Source organism: Mytilus galloprovincialis, chromosome 1, assembly GCF_965363235.1.
Source record: "Mytilus galloprovincialis chromosome 1, xbMytGall1.hap1.1, whole genome shotgun sequence".
Lineage (NCBI taxonomy): Eukaryota > Metazoa > Mollusca > Bivalvia > Mytilida > Mytilidae > Mytilus > Mytilus galloprovincialis.
In genome coordinates this window covers 95,440,355-95,461,606 of record NC_134838.1, presented here as the reverse complement: position 1 = coordinate 95,461,606, position 21,252 = coordinate 95,440,355, and the positions used below count along the sequence as shown (strand labels likewise).

At 32.3% G+C, this 21,252-nt stretch overlaps 1 protein-coding gene across 2 annotated transcripts in view; it reads left to right on the top strand.

Moving 5' to 3' along the window:
- LOC143045733 (uncharacterized) overlaps nt 1–21,252 on the top strand; it is a 40,897-nt gene that overhangs the window by 12,248 nt on the left and 7,397 nt on the right. For both annotated transcript variants that reach the window (XM_076218457.1, XM_076218449.1), the window contains exons 4-26: nt 5,104–5,339; nt 5,648–5,790; nt 7,332–7,525; nt 7,980–8,030; nt 8,441–8,517; nt 8,891–8,990; nt 9,727–9,807; nt 10,333–10,436; nt 10,958–11,075; nt 11,689–11,798; nt 12,351–12,434; nt 12,874–13,165; nt 13,578–13,676; nt 14,747–14,917; nt 15,323–15,582; nt 16,085–16,111; nt 16,311–16,467; nt 16,782–17,045; nt 17,284–17,416; nt 17,861–18,018; nt 18,690–20,027; nt 20,550–20,763; nt 21,087–21,215. In XM_076218457.1, the coding sequence (XP_076074572.1) occupies nt 5,104–5,339; nt 5,648–5,790; nt 7,332–7,525; nt 7,980–8,030; nt 8,441–8,517; nt 8,891–8,990; nt 9,727–9,807; nt 10,333–10,436; nt 10,958–11,075; nt 11,689–11,798; nt 12,351–12,434; nt 12,874–13,165; nt 13,578–13,676; nt 14,747–14,917; nt 15,323–15,582; nt 16,085–16,111; nt 16,311–16,467; nt 16,782–17,045; nt 17,284–17,416; nt 17,861–18,018; nt 18,690–20,027; nt 20,550–20,763; nt 21,087–21,215 (4,540 nt within the window). The remainder of the gene's footprint in view (nt 1–5,103; nt 5,340–5,647; nt 5,791–7,331; nt 7,526–7,979; nt 8,031–8,440; nt 8,518–8,890; nt 8,991–9,726; nt 9,808–10,332; nt 10,437–10,957; nt 11,076–11,688; nt 11,799–12,350; nt 12,435–12,873; nt 13,166–13,577; nt 13,677–14,746; nt 14,918–15,322; nt 15,583–16,084; nt 16,112–16,310; nt 16,468–16,781; nt 17,046–17,283; nt 17,417–17,860; nt 18,019–18,689; nt 20,028–20,549; nt 20,764–21,086; nt 21,216–21,252) is intronic.

The window sequence follows — 21,252 nt, the reverse complement described above, 5'->3', positions numbered from 1 at the left end:
AAGCAGTGTAAGGGAGGTAGTTCAAAAACAGTTAACATACAATGTTTGGTATGTTTGGGTTAACTTCCCTTACACTACTTGTAAATAATGTATAAAGAAATGTCAGGCTTTGGACTTATTGCAAATAAACATGATAAAGGGGGATGGTAGAAGTTTCCAAATTTTTTTCCAAATTTCTCAAATTCCAAATTTTTGAAAAGTTTGAAGAAGAAATTGCACTATATTGCATAATAGATTTGTAAGATCTTGACATTTGTTTTGTGTCAGAAACTCATATTATGTCAAGAATTTGATCACAATCCAAATTTAGAGCTGAATCCAGCTTGAATGTTGTGTCCATACTTGCCCAACCGTTCAGGGTTCAACCTCTGCGGTCGTATAAAGCTGTGCCCTGCGGAGCACCTGGTTTCCAAAGTCTCAGTTCAAGCCTATAGAATTTTTTTATGTCCCTTCCTTAGCCAAGGGGGCTTGTCAGTCTGTATGCCCAAAAATTGGTTTTGATTCCTAACTTAAGTTTGTCTTTACCAAATGTTATGAAACTCAATTTTTTTATTAAAATTTGATGGGTGGTGGTTATTTAGGAAAAGATTGCTTGAACATTTAAATGAAATATCCGATTTAAAATGTATGCAAGGTGGGGTCAAATAAAAAGTGCCTACTTCCCTCCCCATACATGCATTTTTTTAACAGCCCTTAGGCAGGTTACACTGTAGTTTTTTTCAGCAAAGTGTTATGAAAATTTAATATGCACAATGCTAAATACCACAATGTTGGGTAGCAATTCTGTCATTGAGTTGTGTCCTAGTATTCTACCAGGAAAGAAATACATGTGTCAGATGAGCATCTGGGATGATCAAATATATTTGAGAGCTGCAGAATTTTTATTGTAAAAATGCAACTATTACAAGGTATAAATTCATCTGAATCCTATTGTTACTAAGTGCTTCCCTAAGTAGAAAGAGTGAACATTCTGTTGTTGTTACTTTTACATTTAACATAAATTATAGCCAACTTAAAATCCATTTGAAATTTTTGATCATCTGCCAACCAGGATATAATTGAGAAAACAATTCAGTAACAAGTAATAGGTAATTTGTATAATGTAAAAGTTAAATTACTCTTGGATTAACAATGGTAGAGCTGAAGTATCTGCCATAGCATGTATTTAAGTGAATACTGAACATTGTTTTCTGTTTTTGTAAGTTATGGATAAGTCTCACAGTGTTCTCCCCAGGATTTTGGGATAGCACCAGGGTAACGCGTGTCGAAATGATTTGTACAATATGTCGTGTCGCGTTGCATCGCTTATTTTTTCTTCTTGTTAGTTTTTGTGCCATTACCTTTTTATACGACCGCAAATTTTGAAAAAATTTTCGTCGTATATTGCTATCACGTTGGCGTCGGCGTCGGCGTCGTCGTCGTCGTCCGGCGTCCAAATACTTTTAGTTTTCGCACTCTAACTTTAGTAAAAGTGAATGGAAATCTATGAAATTTTAACACAAGGTTTATGACCACAAAAGGAAGGTTGGTATTGATTTTGGGAGTTTTGGTCCCAACATTTTAGGAATTAAGGGCCAAAAAGGGCCCAAATAAGCATTTTCTTGGTTTTCGCACTATAACTTTAGTTTAAGTTAATAGAAATCTATGAAATTTTGACACAAGGTTTATGACCACAAAAGAACGGTTGGGATTGATTTTGGGAGTTTTGGTCTCAACAGTTTAGGAATTAGGGGCCAAAAAAAGGGCCCAAATAAGCATTATTCTTGGTTTTCGCACAATAACATTAGTTTAAGTAAATAGAAATCAATGAAATTTAAACACAATGTTAATGACTACAAAAGGAAGGTTGGTATTGATTTTGGGAGTTTAGGTCCCAACAGTTTAGGAATTAGGGGCCAAAAAGGGACCCAAATAAGCATTTTTCTTGGTTTTCGCACCATAACGTTAGTATAAGTAAATAGAAATCTATGAAATTTAAACACAAGGTTTATGACCATAAAAGAAAGGTTGGGTTTGATTTTGGGAGTTTTGGTCCCAACATAATAAGGGGCCCAAAGGGTCCAAAATTAAACTTTTGTTTGATTTCATCAAAATTGAATAATTGGGGTTCTTTGATATGCTGAATCTAACTGTCATGACTGTGTATGTAGATTCTTAACTTTTGGTCCCGTTTTCAAATTGGTCTACATTAAGGTCCAAAGGGTGCAAAATTAAACTTAGTTTGATTTTGACAAAAAATGAATTAGTTAGGTTCTTTGATATGCTGAATCTAAAAATGTACTTAGATTCTTGATTATTGGCCCAGTTTTCAAGTTGGTCCAAATCGGGGTCCAAAATTAAACTTTGTTTGATTTCATCAAAAATTGAATAAATGGGGTTCTTTGATATACCAAATCTAACTGTGTATGTAGATTCTTCATTTTTGGTCCTGTTTTCAAATTGGTCTACACTAAAGTCCAAAGGGTCCAAAATTAAACTTAGTCTGATTTTAACAAAAATTGAAATCTTGAAGTTCTTTGATATGCTGAATCCAAAAATGTACTTAGATTTTTTATTATGGGCCCAGTTTTCAAGTTGGTCCAAATCAGGATCTAAAATTATTATATTAAGTATTGTGCAATAGCAAGTCTTTTCAATTGCACAGTATTGCGCAATGGCAAGAAATATCTAATTGCACAATATTGTGAAATAGCAAATTTTTTTTTAATTAGAGTTATCTTTCTTTGTCCAGAATAGTAAGCAAGAAATATCTAATTGCAAAATATTGTGCAATAGCAAGATTTTTTTTTAATTGGAGTTATCTTTCTTTGTCCAGAATCAACTTAAATCTTTGTTATATACAATATACAATGTATATTCACTTTTTACTACCAACTGATAAATTAAAATAATCTTTACCATTCAGTGATAACAAGCAGTTTTTTTACATCTTAATATTTTATGATGTATTTAAATGAGTAGTTATTGTTGCAAACTCCATTAGAAATTTTAATTGAGATTAGTTTTGGAATAAGGGAAAGGGGGATGTGATTAAAAAAATTGGGTTCAATTTTTCTCATTTGAAATTTCATAAATAAAAAAGAAAATTTCTTCAAACATTTTTTTGAGAGGATTAATATTCAACAGCATAGTGAATTGCTCTAAGAGAAACAAAAATTTTAAGTTCATTAGAACACATTCATTCTGTGTCAGAAACCTATGCTGTGTCAACTATTTAATCACAATCCAAATTTAGAGCTGAATCCAGCTTGAATGTTGTGTCCATACTTGCCCTAACCGTTCAGGGTTCAACCTCTGCGGTCGTATAAAGCTACGCCCTGCGGAGCATCTGGTTGTCTTTTGTTTTGTTTACTGTGTTATGTAGACTTTGGGTAAAAAAAAAAATACTGGTAAAAAAAAAGTAAATCAAACAGTTTGTATACTTTAATATCTTTTAAGAATAAATAACAGAAAGCACTTTTAGTCTTTAAACTAGTCACTTTTTATACTTTGATCAAGCCAATTTTGTCCTGATACTTGTATAGTTACACTACACATTCCTCATTTTTGTTAGATTACACCATAACAGTTAACTTTAAACAAGATTAAATTTTAATGTAGAACCTTTAGTAAATTAAATACTATTTTCCATAGCTTTAGACATGATTCTTTTAGACCAATAAAATTGTTATTAAAATCATTATTGTGTTATTTCATGATAGACATGAAAAGTATACTTATATTATCTATGTGGGACACTCCTGAAAGGATGTCATGTCTAGCTGAATTCCAATCATTGTAAATTTATTTTGTAAAAGTTAATCATTACCCTTCTTTAATACTACTCAACTATATATCAGTATACATCAAATGGAAGTTTTTAACGACCTTGACTGGCTATACAGCCCTTGCACGATCAGTAGAACTCTATATGGATATACTACATATTTAATATAATATGTCTGTGCTTTAATAAAAGTATGATTGTCAAAAATAATTTGCAATATATTTTTGTTGGTATATTCAAAGAAAGTTTTTATCCTTGAGGTAACATCCTTATATAATTTTGCATTCAACTTGTACTTTATTTCTATTTTAAATGATGGATAATATTTTAGGAGCACATTTTTGTAATAAGCTAAATCAGGGGAAGTAACTCACGTCTTAAAAATACGCAAATAATTTATGACCAAAGGCTGGAGTAATAGAGTTTATTAACAAATGTCTGCTTGTCCCTCAAAAGTCTCATAAGTCTGTGAACTTTAAGTTATGATCTCTTAATCAATTAAAACACAAGAATCATGTACATCGATTAAATCCAATCATCAAGGTTAACCTCAAAAGGTAAATCGATCACGTGGTGTAAACAATCTTCGTTGTCAGAACTGGATTGAACTGGTTTGAACTGGTCAATTTTCATCTGAAATTTTATACCCCACGGGAAGGTTTACCGTTATGATTTTTTTTACCGAAAATTTTAGCACCACGGTGAAAAATTATACATCGCGGCAAGAAGGATACCACCACGGTAGAAAATTATACATCGCGGGCCCGTGGTCCTTTAAAGGCCTGGGGAGAACACTGTCTCATGTGTACTGATGGTAGTGCTGTGTAGGTGTGTGGAGTGACTTATGTTTATCTGGTTTTGTTTATACCCTAAAGGAGAGAGCATTCGATACCATGTGATATGTTTTCACATTTATTGCTCATCAACTTCCTGTTTAACAAATTCTTGTATTTCTTACACTTACTGGTCATGTATGAAATTTTTGTTGCATTTTTTTCAAAAATCAAGAATCAGAGCTTCCGAAAAGCCTCATGTGAGCATGGTATACCCTTTGATGCATTTTCCAATTTATTGCTTTTTCTACTTCCTGTTTACAGAATGCTTATATATTCCAACACATGATCATTGATGTGTTGATGCCTTACTATGTCCATAGCTTGATAAATTCATTGAATACTTATATCAGGTGTATCATTAACAAGTAGTATTTGTTTTCATTGCATCAAAATTACCTTGTGCATCAAGATCAGTTGTACAGTTTAATACGAAATTCCATTACAGAGCATATATGTATTGTATATTATTCACCTAACTGAAACTGTTGTATTTTTTCGTAGGATCACAATTATGGAGCACCACCACCACCTTCCCCTCCACCACGGGTTCCATCACCTGTTTCCTTTATAGATAGGAGTAATGGACATATTGAAGTAGAGGAGATATCGGTGACAAGTGTAGGTCAACAGGCCAGTGTTGATGTGACCAGCAGTGATGCTGTTGATGATAGTATTACTAGATGTATTTGTGACTTCACTCATGATGATGGATACATGATATGTTGTGACAAGTGCAGGTAAATAAATATTAAATGATTGTATAGGTGTAAGTAGGATGGCAGTCAGAATTTATCTGACAAGCAGAAATGTTATTACCAAGAGGTCAGTCGTGGTATTGGTTGCAGGATCTATTATGACAATAGCAGTTGAAACAAAATGCTGGTGACACTTACATGAAAAAAAGGATATAAGTAACATGAAAAAAGATAATTAAAATTCTGCTTGTACACTTATTTGACCAATTTAATGTATATAGTTAGCATCATGAAAGATAAAAAGAAAAAATCCATGGTCTTTTGTTGTATAATTATTCGTTTCTTTGTAGTGTATGGCAGCATATTGACTGTATGGCTGTGGACAGGACAAATATTCCTGAATCCTACTTCTGTGAAATTTGTGAACCTAGAACTCTGGACAGAGACAGAGCAAGACAAATTCAGCTGCGAAAAAGGGAATTTATCCTTGCAGGTAGTTATTAGTTTGACAGTTTTACTGAGATTTGCTGGGCAAACACAAATTTGTCCAGTAAAGATAACAATTTTGAGAGACTTAAAATTAGGTAAACCCATATCAGAACCCTCTGTGATTAAAATGTTATAGTCCATAGTAGATCAATAGATTTCCTGTTTGGTACACTTTTGGACTTCTAAGTTCTTAGTCATTTATCTGATATATGTATATCTGTAACATCTAAAATAGTTCATCCCATCCATTCAAAGATTTATATCTTAACAAATGATGACAGTCCAAATCTTCATTATTAGGCCATAATTTTCTGAAAGGGGCATAAGCTGTCAAATTGATGCTCACAGATTTGACTCAAATTCTCATAGTTGATTTATAATATACTAAAATGTATATCTTAATTATAGATATTATAGATAGTATAAAATAAACAATTACAGCTTTTACATTAATGCTAGCAAGACAAATCTTTGTTTGGCTTGCTTGCTTTGTGTGTATCAGTGTTTGCTCAAGCATGGTAATTAAGATAGGCGGGGCTTCAGCTTGTATACATCATACTTAGATTTTATTGGACGTTATGTCTGAGGTTAAGGACACTTAATTTTAAAAAATCACATAACAAATATTCTCACATGTTTTCTCACCTGTAAAAATACAATAATTTGTCAATGAAAGAAAAATATAAACTTTTTTCTTGTATGAGGCTGAGAAACTGGCCTTCAACATTAATTGACCTAATATTGTTTTTATAACATATCAATCTATTAGTTCAGTCAGTTATTTCCATGTCTGTCCTTCGATTATGCTACTCGAGAAAATATTCCAAAAAATGGGAAACAATTGTATCGAAGAGAAAATCGAGTGCACCTTTTTTGTGTTAGGGTGTGTTTGAGATGAATATTTTGTCTTGAAAATGTACAAAACAAGAGTATTTGATACATCATCTCGCTTCAGACTCTATCATTTTAAATAGCAAAGCTACAGGTTGACTTTATAACATAAAAAAAATCACAGTACTAAAAGATGAAATATAGGGGTCAAGTGAAATACCTATCCAATGGATCACAAAATCAGAGTAGGTGTGTTTGAATAGCTATTTTACTAAAAGTGCTTGACGACAGTTTTTAAGTTGGATCTCTGAAAAAAAATTGTCTTCCGTTTCTATGATTGTGAAAATGAACTGGCGAAATAGGAAGATAATTTCGACGAAGTAGAATCCTGTCTGTATCGTATATTTACAAGTAAGGAAACATGAGAGGATACGTGTCATGTAATGTTTTAAAATTTAGTGTCCTTAACCTCCAACATAACGTCCAATAAAATTTAAGAATGATGTATACAAGCTGAAGCCCCGCCTATCTTAATTACCATGCTTGAGCAAACATTGATACAAACAAAGCAAGCAAGCCAAACAAAGATTTGTCTTGCTAGCATTAATGTAAAAGCTGTAATTGTAAATGGAAAATTGTATTTGTAGATTATTTATCCCAAGTGCCAACTTAAGTCAAAGACTGTTATTTTTACCTCAACATTTCTATTTATAGCTGATTCTAGCACAGATACAGATCCAGATGAACCTGTTAACAGGAGAATGTCTCAAGATATGGGTAAAAAGGGAAAACCCAAGAAAAGAACAAAAATTCTAAAAAGTAAGGATGACAAGGTCAGAAGAACAAAGAAAGACAAGAAAGATATCAAAAAGGAAAAAGAAAACAAAGATTTAAGCAGGAGATTGAGGGTAATATTAATAAAGAATTGTTTGCATTTTTTACGACATTTTTGTCCATATTTAGAATATTTTTTTTTTTTAGGCTGGAACTATAGTTCAACTTCTTTCCTAAGGAATCTCCCTTAACAACAAAGATGTAGCTGTGTTAGCCATGAAATCTATACACATTGAAATGTACTTTCCAAATTCATATGTTAATGTCAATATGCATAAATAACCTTTAAAAATTTAGGTCATATCTTAAGAGCAGTTTATTCAAGTATTCATGCAAATAGTTTTGTCCATTTTGTTTATAGGTTAGAGTTCTTACTTATGTTTTAACCTAAAAAATATCCACCACAAAAAATTATTGACCTTTTTTAAATAAATCTTTATTTTTTAATTTCTTCTGGTTGAAAAATTTCAACTTCAAAATGTCTTGTTTTCTTTTCAAATTTATTAATCATATTTTTATATTATTTAGATATCTTTGAAGGAAAGAGACTCAACATCCAAAAAGAACTTAAAGAATAAGGTAAATTTGAAAAATCTGTATGAGTATTCATTTAAATCTCAATGAATCTGGAAAACAATATTACAGTTACTTGATACAATAATTGTATGCCCAAGGGTATATTCATACATGTTTTTTTCTATTTCCTTATAAATATCTCATTTTATTTTTGCAACAATTTCAATATGTTCATTAAGAGCGAAATTTTTTAGGAAGCAGGCAAATCTATATGTGCTTGCTCTCAAAACTCTTCTGCTGTAAAAAAAAAATGTTCACAGAGGTCCCCATATAATTACTCTACTACTACTTTTTGGATGATACATGATTTTTAATTTTAAAGGTGTTTCATGCTTGAGATATTCCACTGTTTTTGAAAATTTGCGGTGACCCAATATTTTACAAATACATCATTGCTCTTTGCTATTTTGTAGATGGGGAAGAAGTCTGGATTTTTATCGTTGATCACAAATGATAATGCTCAGCAGGATCCCTGGGATAGCTCTTACAGGTATTTGACAGTTTTCAAGAAAAAATAACTTATCAATCAATTTTGTTACTTTTTAACTCATTGCTTCTTTAAATATAGACTATGAAGATTATAGTTTTGAAAACGAACAAGTTGTATGTCTGTCCAATTTTTGTGTTAAAAAGGACCAATTTTGGAAATATTTTGCATCATTTGAACATCACTGTTGTGGAACTTGTAATTGGTTCACAAGGGATTTATAAAGAAGGGAGAATAAGTCTTGTCAACTATAAGAGTGAATTTGGTTTATTCATTACTTCCTCTTGTATATAACTATTTCTGAAGACTTTTATGAGAAGCATAGAATTTTTTTTACCATTTATTCATTTTAAAGAAATTTGTTTAATAATTTCAGTCCATGGGTTGATAAATATGAAGAGGCAAAGGAGAATCAGTATAGTGCAGATATGCAGGCAATTCTAGGACTCAAGAAACTGAATGGATCTCTCACTTGTGTAAGTAAAACCATTCTAGTGTCTCTAGTGAGGGTGTGACGACTGTCTGGGGTACAAAATTGTAATCCCAGTATCTATGATTAGTTAAATACGCTACTCTTAAAGTTTGGGCTATATTGCAATCACCTTGTCTGTCCTTATTGTCACATTTTGATGTGTTTTGTCATTTAATTTTGCCATTAGATTATGGACTGTACGATTGGATTTTCCTCTGAGTTCAGTATTTTTGTGATTTTACTTCTTAGAAACAACTGAAAAGTATATTGGGCCAGCAATTTGACAGAAAGCAAGCAATGAGTTGTAATGCATGAGCGCTTTTGGTTTCTGTCAGATACTTTCTTCATGTTTTGTTGAATCTTTGAATTTTTCAATTTAAGAAGAATGATTAAAAAAAAAATCACATATTTTCTCAGTAATTTGTTAAAAGAATTATTCATATTTAATCAGCAGCTCAACAGTAACCAGATGTATAGTGTATGCACAGATATCTCTCACACCTTCTTCCTCATATCTGATACTTTTAATTACAAATCGGAAAATGCTCAGCACAATACATGCATTCTGGTAGAATTCTTGTATGAAAATAAAATTGGTTAATTAATATTCTTTAAAGGAAAATTGTCACATTTACCTGCTAGTACTTAGCTGAACAAAAATTGTTTAATTGGTATACTATGTGATATCTTTGGTGGGAAAATGTTTACTAATCTTTCTTGAATGTATGTTCTTCTTTCAGTCTGGTAATTATAACTACAAAAGAAATGGAAGACTTCTTGTTCAGTTGTGTCATGTTACAGAGGTAAACAAAAATAGAAAGGTAAGGCATTATTGTGTTTAGAAACTAGTTCATTGTTATCATGGACCTTTACAATTCCAGAGATTTAAATTTGCTATGTGCATCACAGAAAGATATGTTTTAGATATTAATAAAAAGCATTATATTACTATGTGTCTTGAAATGAAATATTGAATTTAAAATTGAAATATTGCATTCAAAGAGTAAACAATTTGTCCATTGAGTGCTCAAGACCCATCTTATTTTAATCATTTATCTCTGATGTTTATGGAATTAATAAATTTTAATGTGGGAAAAATTACACATGTAAAAAAGTCTATTTACCTAAACAAAGAAAAACACTTTAATTTTGTGTAGAAAAAACTGGTATGTATAAAACACTCAGAATTTCCTTTTATTTGTGATATATAAGTAAGGTCTTTTCCATGTAGAATAGTTTAGTTCAAATTTATTTTATTTCTCTGTGCTTGAAGACAGGATGCTAAAAACTTAGTTTCCTTCTATAACTCTTTACTTAGCAAATGAATTTTATTTTATATTTTACAGGGATTGGAAGCATCTGAGACAATTGGCGAAGGAGAACCAATCATTGAATATACTGGCAATGTTATGTTACGAGAACAATTTGACAAAGCCAATTTTTATAAAAGGTAAATATTACATTTTATTTTCTTGCTTCAAATTAAGCAATACTGAGTTAAAATAGAACATAGGCTCAAAATGTTAGTAATCATCTACTATCTTGAAAACCCTTTCACGCTTGAAATATGAATAACAAGATCTACTCACTGTTCATTATGTCCAAAACTGATAAAGAAGTTCAACTAATCCCCCTAAGAAAAAGATATTCAGGGGTCAATATATGAAAATGTGCCTATTCAAAAACTAAAGTAAATCTCCACAAATGTCTACTTCTGAATTTGTGAAACTAATCATCTTAATAATTAGCACAGATAGATTAATTTCCTTGCCAAAAGTCTACTTGCAATTTGTCTCTAACTTGTTCGATGAGGTTGATTACCAGAAACTTGAGCCTTCTTAAAGCCACATCTGCATAGGAAAGGCTGTTGCATACTAGTCTTGTTTTCTAAAATTCTATATTTTCATTGTGGTTTTCAAATTGTTTACTGTAGAAACAAGGCTCATGAAATAATGATTTTGTATTTTTCAGGTTAAATCCATTTGTATTATTTAACTCGATGTTTGACAACATAGAACTGTGTATTGATGCTACATCATACGGAAACATAGCCAGGTTTATAAGGAGATCATGTAAATCTAATGCTGAGGTAAGCAATAAGTTGTTTAAACTATTACTTCTGATACAAACAATTTGGCGATCCTTCATTTTTTTTGCCAACTGGTTTAATAAGAAGGGGGATTTTAGAGGATTAAGAAAAAACATATTGAAGCATAGTCATCAGTAGAAATGTAAATGCAGCCATTTTCCTGACCCTTGCTTGTAAACTGATTGGTTCACACTGCTTCCAAACTTTCTTCAACTGTTTAAAAGAAGATATTATGTCTGGGGACAATTATTAGAGAAAACTGAAAGCCTGCAATCCCTCACACAACTCTGTGTGTCAATTCAAAACAATTAGAATTTGTACAAAACAGTAAAATAACTGAACATGATGTAATATTGACAGTAAGGATAGTCATGGTTTGGTACACAAATGATGAAATCATCTTCCATGAAACCTGATATTGACCAGGGCTGTTAACATCAGAGCCCATTTATATATTGTTTTGAGAAAATATTTTTTAAGTCCATGAAAAATGATTTCTCAGTTATTTAACTGTTTATTTTTAAAAAACTTTTCAACCAAAAACCAATGTTAACTGCATGCTTTACTTTGCTGAACAGTTTAAAAAATTGGTGTGAACAACTTTTTTTTGTAGGTTAAACATACATTTGAAGATGGTGAATTGACATTTATTGTTGTATCTACAAAAGTCATCCCTAGAGGTTCTGAAATAACCATACCATATGATTATAATTACAAAGAGTGGTAAGTATTAAGATTACAAATCTTACTCCGAAATGACCATACCATATGATTATAATTTCAATGGTAACCATTCAAACAATACAATTTTACTCTTATAATACAATCATTTAAAAAAGTGACAAGCATCAAAACAACAACCATAATCATTCCAAAATGTTTTGTATCGTGGTAATCAATGTTTTTGAAAGTTTCCCAGCCTACCCAAGTATGGGTTTGTGATATTTTCTTGCCAATCCTTATCTAGTTTAATTGTTATCGTTCATGTTATCCAAAAGGAAGTTCACATCAACTTACAACTTGATTATGTTCATTGTGATAAAAACTTTAAATTACATGGCAAATTATGTTTGGTTTCGTGGTCCATTGAATTTGGAAATGTGATTGTATGAAATCAGTAGAGTTTCATGTGAAAAGTTTTTTGATTACTGTATTTTACCATGATATTGTTGTCTCATGAAATTATGACTTAAATTTTTGAATATGTGCCAAATTATATAGTTTGGACCAAGGTTTTAGGGTTTACTAATTATTATGTTTATTTACTATTTTCAGCATATATTGTGTGGAATGTGCCTGTCTGAGGAATAATTGTCCTGTAGCAAAGTATTTCAAGAGGAAACAAAATGCTCAAATCAAGTAAGATATGATGTTTAATATGCCTGTCAAAGACCAAAATATTAGAATATTATCTTTTTAATAGTACTGAAACCACAATAAACAAGATGAAAAATAGACTGATAGTGGATCTTTGGTAGTTGAATTCATTCTTGCAATCTACACTATATATGTGAGGGATACCTGTTTATTATTTAAGATTCTTTGTTGACCTCTAGATGTCTTTGGTATTATGTTGTTGTCTTATTGGCTTACACAGGTATTTTTTGTCTCCATGTAAAGTACAAAACGTGTGGAGAGATGTTTATTTTGTTCAATCAATATTTAGAAAAATTACATGCTATTATTCGTTAATCTTGTATTGTGTATAAGTCTTGTTGTACCATTTGAAAATAGTAATGCCAAAAAACTCATGTATTTATTTATTTTTTGCTGTTTATTTATTCATATATATTTGTAGGAAAGAGAAAGAAAAGGTAGTGCCAAAAAATGCGGTAAAAGCTGTAAAAACTCCAACAACGCCGGTTAAGGTCATGAATCATCAACCCAAATCACCAAGATCACCGGCAGCAAGCCTTCCTCGTTCACCTATCAAATCTCCCATCAGGAAGTCCATCAGCATTGAGGAGCCTATTATAAAAGAGGAAATAGAAGAGGTTAAACTAGAGGTGCCTCCTCCACCTCCTCCTCCTCCTGTAGTATCTCCTGTTAAAGAATGTGTCATGGAAGAACGACTTCCAGAAGTGAAAGAGGTAATAAAATTAATGATTTTATACCAAGTCCGGTAATAACCAAAAGAAATAGCCAACTTATTAGGTCTTAGACTTTACTGACATTTGTTTTTTTATACTTGATGATCAACTTCATTTTTCAATGGAAAACAATAAGTTTGTTTAATACAGATTTCTTTTGTTCTAACAGTTCAGTGTTTATTAATTGCATTGGGAATACATTGAAAGGTATAATAAAAATTGAAACAGGTTGACTTGTGAAAGTATACTTAATTTCAGTACAATTAGATTTTTATTCTTTGTCATGAGTGAATTAAAACTGAGTTTTTAAAGTAAATAACTCCAGAAATTCATATTTCAAAATTACTGCTTATTCAGGATTATTGTTGTTCTTTGCAATGAATAGTATTTCATAAATGAGCATGTTTATTAGGAAATTCCTCAAGACCCAAACACAGACAGTGGTACAGATCATCAAGATACACATAGTGAGAGTGAGGAGAACCCTTCAACAGAAAGAGCCAGAAGACTTGTAAGTACAGTACTCACTTACTCAATCTAAGTTGTTAAGATACACATAGTGAGAGTGAGGAGAACCCTTCAACAGAAAGAGCCAGAAGACTTGTAAGTACAGTACTCACTTACTCAATCTAAGTTGTTAAGATACACATAGTGAGAGTGAGGAGAACCCTTCAACAGAAAGAGCCAGAAGACTTGTAAGTACAGTACTCACTTACTCAATCTAAGTTGTTAAGATACACATAGTGAGAGTGAGGAGAACCCTTCAACAGAAAGAGCCAGAAGACTTGTAAGTACAGTACTCACTTGCTCAATCTAAGTTGTTAAGATACACATAGTGAGAGTGAGGAGAACCCTTCAACAGAAAGAGCCAGAAGATTTGTAAGTACAGTACTCACTTGCTCAATCTAAGTTGTTAAACTTTACTTAGTTACATGTATCTTATGCAGTTGCCACTTAATACAACTGGATCGGCTTACACAAATGCTGTTATTGACTAGTTAGGGAAATGGACTAGGACTGTCCACTATAACATTACATTGTATCAGGATGGTACCTTTACTTCGGTTTTGCTTATTATATCCCAGAGAACAATGTTCTGTAGGGCATGTTCCTCTAAAACCACACAACAAACTTTGACGATTATAAAAACATAATTTGCAGATGTGCATATTAGTGAAAGGATAACATGATTTAATCTTTTTTTTTATGAGAAATACCCCTTTGTACTTTTTATTTACTTACTACTGCAACAGTTTGTCATCATAACTTCTCTGAATCAACACATGTTGCATCTTTCTTTTCTATTACAAGGATTTCTGAAATTTGGTTTCAAGGTTTATATGATTCAGCTACACTGTGTGATGTGTTTTCAGATTCATCTCTCAACAACTTCCTGTTTACTGAACCCATCATTGTACACATGTTATCCAATTTAAAAAATGTCTTCATATTTTTCTACCAATTTCATGAGCAGATACAAACACTAAAATGATTTAACACTTTTAAAATTATCAAGTTGTGGCAGTGGTATCATCAGTGATCATTAGCTCACAGTTTTACTTATTATTATTTGTTTTTCAGTCAAGGGAAGATAGAAAAATGGAAGCCATTATGAAGGCTTTTGAGAAAATGGAGAAGAGGCAAGAAAGACGAAAAGAAGCCTTAGCCAGAATTGATCATACTACCAAAAAACCAGCTGCTATAGGTATTAAGCCAACAGAAGAACCCAAGAAAGAGAAATTTAAAGCAAAGGTAATATCAACATCAGTAAAAATAATAATAGGTAGCTATGATAAAGTAGAGGTAATAACTTGAATCTCAACCATTTAACCCTAAAACAGTTCTGTGTGTTAAATGTAGCATCATATAAAGGAAATAATTAAAGTCATTCATTTTGTACATGTTATTGACGAAGTAATACTCAGATTACATTTATGTCAAGTTTTGTAAGATTGGGAGTGAAATTATAGTAAATTTTTTACTAAAGTCATTACAGTGTCAACAGAAACTTACAGAAAAGGTTAATTGATATTTGTGGTTAAAATGTAAGATATAAACTGTTATGTTTCTAGTTTATATTTGATGCTTGCTGAGTCAAAAGAAATAAAATGAATATTTTAATGTTTTGAAGTTTCTAAATAATCTTTGTCTTTGTAGTGTCAAGAACCAAAGGAAACAAAAGAAACAAAAGAAACGAGAGAAACAAGAAGAACAAGTGAAAGAATAAGTAGAACAAGTGAGAGAATAAGTAATGCTGAAGAGGCAAAGAAAGAGAAAGCTAAGATAGTGGAGAAAGTAGAAGTGAAACCTACAGTGGAAGAACCTGTACCAACACTTCCTGATCCACCAGCTCCTCCCCCTGTTACCCCAGTCCTGCCCATTATGCCAGCCCTTCCAGTCAAGAAAGTTTCACACAAGTATGTTTTAAGTTTATTGTATTGATCTTAGCTCAAGTTTCTATACATGTGTACAAGGTTGTTACATAAAAAAAAAAAAGATTTTACTTGAAGAAAATAAAGTTGTAAGGTTAACACCATTCTTAAATTAGAAACTTGCAGACATATGTACATACCAGAAGTAAAATGTGTCTTGCAATTTTGGAAAATTCCTAAAGGGAGTTTTTACTTCATATGGAAGTGGTGAAAGACTGAAGTGGTCTGTACAAATAAATGTCAACTAAGTATTTGGGCAAGATCTCTTCCACAGATAATAGAAATTGTGAGAGAGAAAAGAGAAAGAGTTATGTTATACATTTCTAAAAGAGATCACTGACCACCAAAATGACTATGATTTGTGAAAGGATGGATAACTAGTTCTGAAATGGGTTTCCATTACAAAATTAACATAACATTAAACAAAAAGTGTTTTATTTATACTTGATGAATTGTATTTATTGAGATCAATATTTTTTTTTCACAGGAAAAAGAAAAGGTCATCATCAAAAAGGTAAATACTACCTTTCTGGGGCTACAATATTTATACATAAATGATAGTTATCCAATTAGCCTTTCTGTGTTTTGATAAGTTAAAATGATAGATAATTATTTGCAATATGAATTCATAACAATTTATTAAATGTTTGGAAAAGTTTGTAGATAAAACAATAATGCAGGTATGCAAGTAATGTATGGTATGTTTTTTGTAGGAAATCAAGGATAAACAGCAGTAACATTGTGAAGTCAGAGCCTCAGTCACAAGATGAATGTAGTAATACAGTACCTAGCTGTCCGTCAACACCTGTCTCTGCACCTCCTGATGTCACTAACACACCTCCATCATTCAAGTTCCTAAAAACCAAGAAGGTTAGTACACTATTTGTACTTGATTACTGGTAGTATTGGTTACTAAAGTGGCACTAGAATTAACCTCAAAGAAAATAATTACCATATACATATCCAAAATATATTTTTGCTGCCATTAGTGACTTATATTTAGCTCACCTGACCCAAAAAGACCAAATAAGCTATTCTCATCACTGTATCTCCTTTGTCTGCTAACTTATACACCTTTCTTCTCTTTTAAAACTCCTGGGCCAATTTAAAGAACTTTCATTTAGAATTGCTCTGAATAATAGTATAATGTGTATTAAAAGAAATAATTGTCTTTAATATTTTAGCATTTGATGAATGAATGGTTGAGTGAGAAGAGCCAGGATGTTGTTCCTACACTGCCACCACCGCCACCATCTGGACAACCTTCCAAAATAGAGCCATTGGAAGTACAGGTTGAGGAGGATACAATGTATGTAGCCTGTCGTCCAAGTCCCAGGAATGCACTGGATCATTTGAGGAGGAACAGTACCAGTGCAGGGTGCAGTCCTTACAGCAATCTCTCATCATCATCAAAACAAGAAAGCAGCAGCATAGGTTCTGCTAAAAAGGTTAGTTCTATTAAAAAATTTGAGGACATCATCTTAACAAAAAAAAAAATAGAACATAAAAATTCAGTTGCTGTTTCAAATAGTTACAGCGCTCTATAATCAGAACAAGAAACTGGTTATTTTAACGCACTTTCCTCATTACCCATTCCCATACATTGTTTTCTCTTTACCATGGTATAATAACAGTGTTTACTATATTTTAAAAAAATGAACAATGTCAATTATTGTTAATTTTTAGCGATGGCTTAGACAGGCTATGTTTGATAAACCAGTCCCACAGAACAGATCATTGTCACCAATAGGGCTTGCAGGAGGTTCAAGTCCTAACCCACATGTCAGTCTCCCTAGTCCAGGAGGATCACCACCTGCAGGTAAGTACATTAAACACTCCTAAGATTATTGTCACAACTAAGAGCAATGGTGGTAAAAATCAACCTTTGGATTTCAACACGCAGTGGAAGAACATTTCATTACACTTAAAGTGTTAGGGTTAATAGTTCATATCCTTAATTATATAGTCTTTCCTATATCATAATGAATAGCTTGGCTGTCTTGCTTATTTGATAAGAAGAGAAAGTGATTTTGATTAAATTATCAAACATAAAAGAATGACTTTATTAAAAGGTAAGAAGATAAGATGCAAAACAAAGTTTCAAATTATTTAAAACAAAATTAAAACAAAAAGTACTGAAGTAATACTGACATTTACAGTTGTTCAAACAGGCATCAAGTAAATTAAAAACCCAGAAATGTGTTGTATATGTAGTGAAACAAACTAGACATTTAAAATACAATTTTATGTTTATGTTTAACAGATTATATAACTCCATTAAAGAAGAGGAGGTTAGCTAGTTATAGAGAGTCTATTGACCAGCCACCAACACCTTCTGCTGCTCAGGGTGTGGTGTCATCAGAACAGCCAGAGGAAGTTATAGATGTACAAAACCCAGACCCTGTGTCGGAGGCAGAAATGGTATGATGACAAGAAAAACAATTATCAAAATGGCGCTGTGGGGGGAGGTCAAAGTTAATAGTGCTAAAAAATGTACTACTCAAAGTCTATAACATCCACATTCTAAGAGAACAACATGATAACAGCACACAGCCCATTACAGCATTCTAAGACCAAATTTAGACAGCCCATAATATCAACATACTTTGACAAAAAATCATGATTGCTCATAACATTAATATTCCTTGACATGAAGGTCAACACAGAGTTTAAATTCATAATTCTTTGACTACAAAATCATAACAGCCCCTAACCTCATAGTATAAATGTTTTGAGATTTCTAAAAGTAACATGTCTGTACATTGCAGTCTTGTATAAGGAACAAATCACACAACTGATTTCCATGATTCAGGGTATGGTATGCTCCTGAAACATGGAAGTTTTCAGATAAAGACCAACAAATAGTGTTGAAGGCATGAACATCCATATTTGTTTGATATGCATAATTTGATCAAAGTTATATTCAACATTCTTATAACCCATTACTTGAATGTCTAGGCAATTAATCTTGGTTACATCTGATAGGTCAAGACACAATTGTTATTTAAAGTCAAATCATGTTGTTAGCTGGATGACTTAAGTCCCTTACAAAAAGTTCTGCTTTTTGTTTACTTTTACATAATCTGTTTCAGGGACCATCTAGAAATAACAGGAATGAATCCGAAGCTTCTATCAAACCAAGACTAATGGACAGTTTAGTGAGACATTCTGTAGATGGTGCATGTTTAAATCACAGAACTTCATCAGATTCTCAGATTTCAGCTGATGAAGGGGAGAAAGTGACTAGTAATTTAGAATCAGTTTCAAGTAATACTGATTCTGTTATGGAAAGTTCAAATGAATGTGATAGCCAACAGGAAGATGATTCTGTGGAACGCAATATAGACGTTAGTGACAACCGACTGGAAGCTATGGAGGTTGACAGCACACAAAGTGACTCGGAGAAAAAAGAAGCTGTATGTGATAGTACATGTAAAGTGGAAGACAACAGAGCATGTAGTAGTTCTATTACTGAGGCATCATTAGTAGATAGTAGCTCTGATGTAGGTGTTAACGAAGAGACAAATGCAGACTCGGTTGAAATGTCAGAAATTCATGTCTCACAAGAAAATGTTGGCAGTAGTAATGTGTCCCAGGTGCTGGATTCCCAAGAAAATGTGGGTAGTAGTAACGTGTCACAGGTGCTGGATTCCCAAGAAAATGTGGGTAGCAGTAACGTGTCGCAGGTGCGGGATTCCCAAGAAAATGTGGGTAGTAGTAATGCGTCGCAGGTGCTGGATTCTCAAGAAAATGTTGATAGTAGTAATGTGGCAGAGTTACTGGTGTCGCAGGAAAATGTGGGTAGTAGCAGTGTGTCAGAGTTACTGGTGTCACAGGAAAACGTGGGTAGTAGTAATGTGTCGGATATTTCACTTTCGCGGGGAAATGTTGGTAGTAGTAATGTATCTGATATTTCCATTTCACAGGGAAATGTTGGAAGTAGTAATGTGTTGGACAGACATGTGTCTCATGAAAACGTTGGGAGCAGTAGCGTGTCACAGGAAAACATTTGCAGCAGTAATGTGTTGCAGGAAAATGTGGGGAGTAGTAGTGATAGACATGTGCGGAATTATAATTTTGATGTTAGTAGTAGTAGTGAGTTACATCACTTCTCATCAAACTTAGTAGAATCATCTCAAGTGACAGAAAATGTCAGTGTTTCATCTACAGAACAAACTTGTAGTTCATATAGTGCTACCTCAGAGGGTGGGGGAATGGCTGACAGTTCAATGTCAGAAAACAAAACAGACTTATCAGACATGGGCTTAGCAGATGTATCGGCTGTTGGGGACTCTACACAATATGTAAATAATACTAGTGCTACTGACAGTGTAGGGGAACCTGTTGCCAGTTCATCAATGGCTGAGGATTCTGGTATTATGTTAGACCCATTAACACCACAAGACCTATTGGGACCTTCAAAGAAAAAGGTATGATATTATTTCCTAACTTCAATAATATAATAATATAAAAAGTAGTTATAAACTTTTTGTAGAGGATAAGCTTTTCACATTTGTACATGCCAGTTCTATTTAAAGTTTACTATACACTATGAGTTTTGCTCATTGTTGATGCATGTACAGTGATTTATAGTTGATGACATCCTTGTTAATGTCTCTTTTTGATGGTAGTCTGAATGGCAATCATACCACATCTCTTTATTTTTATCCAGAAAGTACACTTGTTTGCTAGATTAATCATTTTGTTGCCAAGACAAATATTGCCCAATAAAATGAATGAGAATTTCTAATGTAACCATTAATTTCTTGCTAAAGGCAGTTGATTGTATCTTATATTTTTATTTATTGTTGAGTTATAGTGTGATAGAATATTAGTTTTTCTTCAAAATGAGGACTAGATAGAAAAATTCAATTAAAAAGACAATCTAAGTGGATATAAATTTAAAGAAATAGTAAATATTAGATATTTGAATATTGCATACTACTTTATAGGTTAGTTTACTGGAATACAGAAAACGACAAAAAGAGAAGACCCCAGTATCAACATCAACACCATCATCCAGTAGACCTTCATCAACAACCATCATTGCTCCTTCATCTACAACATCTCCCATTCATCGTCATCATCGCTTCTCAACACTTCCATCACTTCCCTTGTTTGATTCATCGCCAACAAAGGATAATTCATCTAGATATCATTTTAAAAGTAAGTACACAAATGAACTGAGATGTATTCAAGTAATTTTTATTTTGGAAATTTTGGCATATTTCTCTACTCAATACAATGACTTGTGTGTACTTTTTAATTAAATTTATAAACAATGATAAACTTTAGCATGTTAAGTAGAGATTAATGACAGAATGTAAAGTTGTTTTTCAATATTGTAAATCAAGAGTTAAAAAAGGTACTGCAATGTTATCTGGACACATTTTATTTCAGAAATGATTAGATGTATTTAATAGATTTGTCATCTTATTAATTGAATTTTTTTTAGCTTTTATGTATAAATTTCTGTAAAAAATTTCTAGGCTCATCTGATCTTATAAGGAAAAAGGCAACAGAAACAAAGGAGAAGAGACCACAGTTGAGTTTGTCAGAAAGGTTGAGAATGGAGTTTGGACTAGAGGATAGTGAAGAGGAAAAAGATGTTGAAAAAGGTACACTACAATAAAGTTAATTAAGATACTGAAAAGA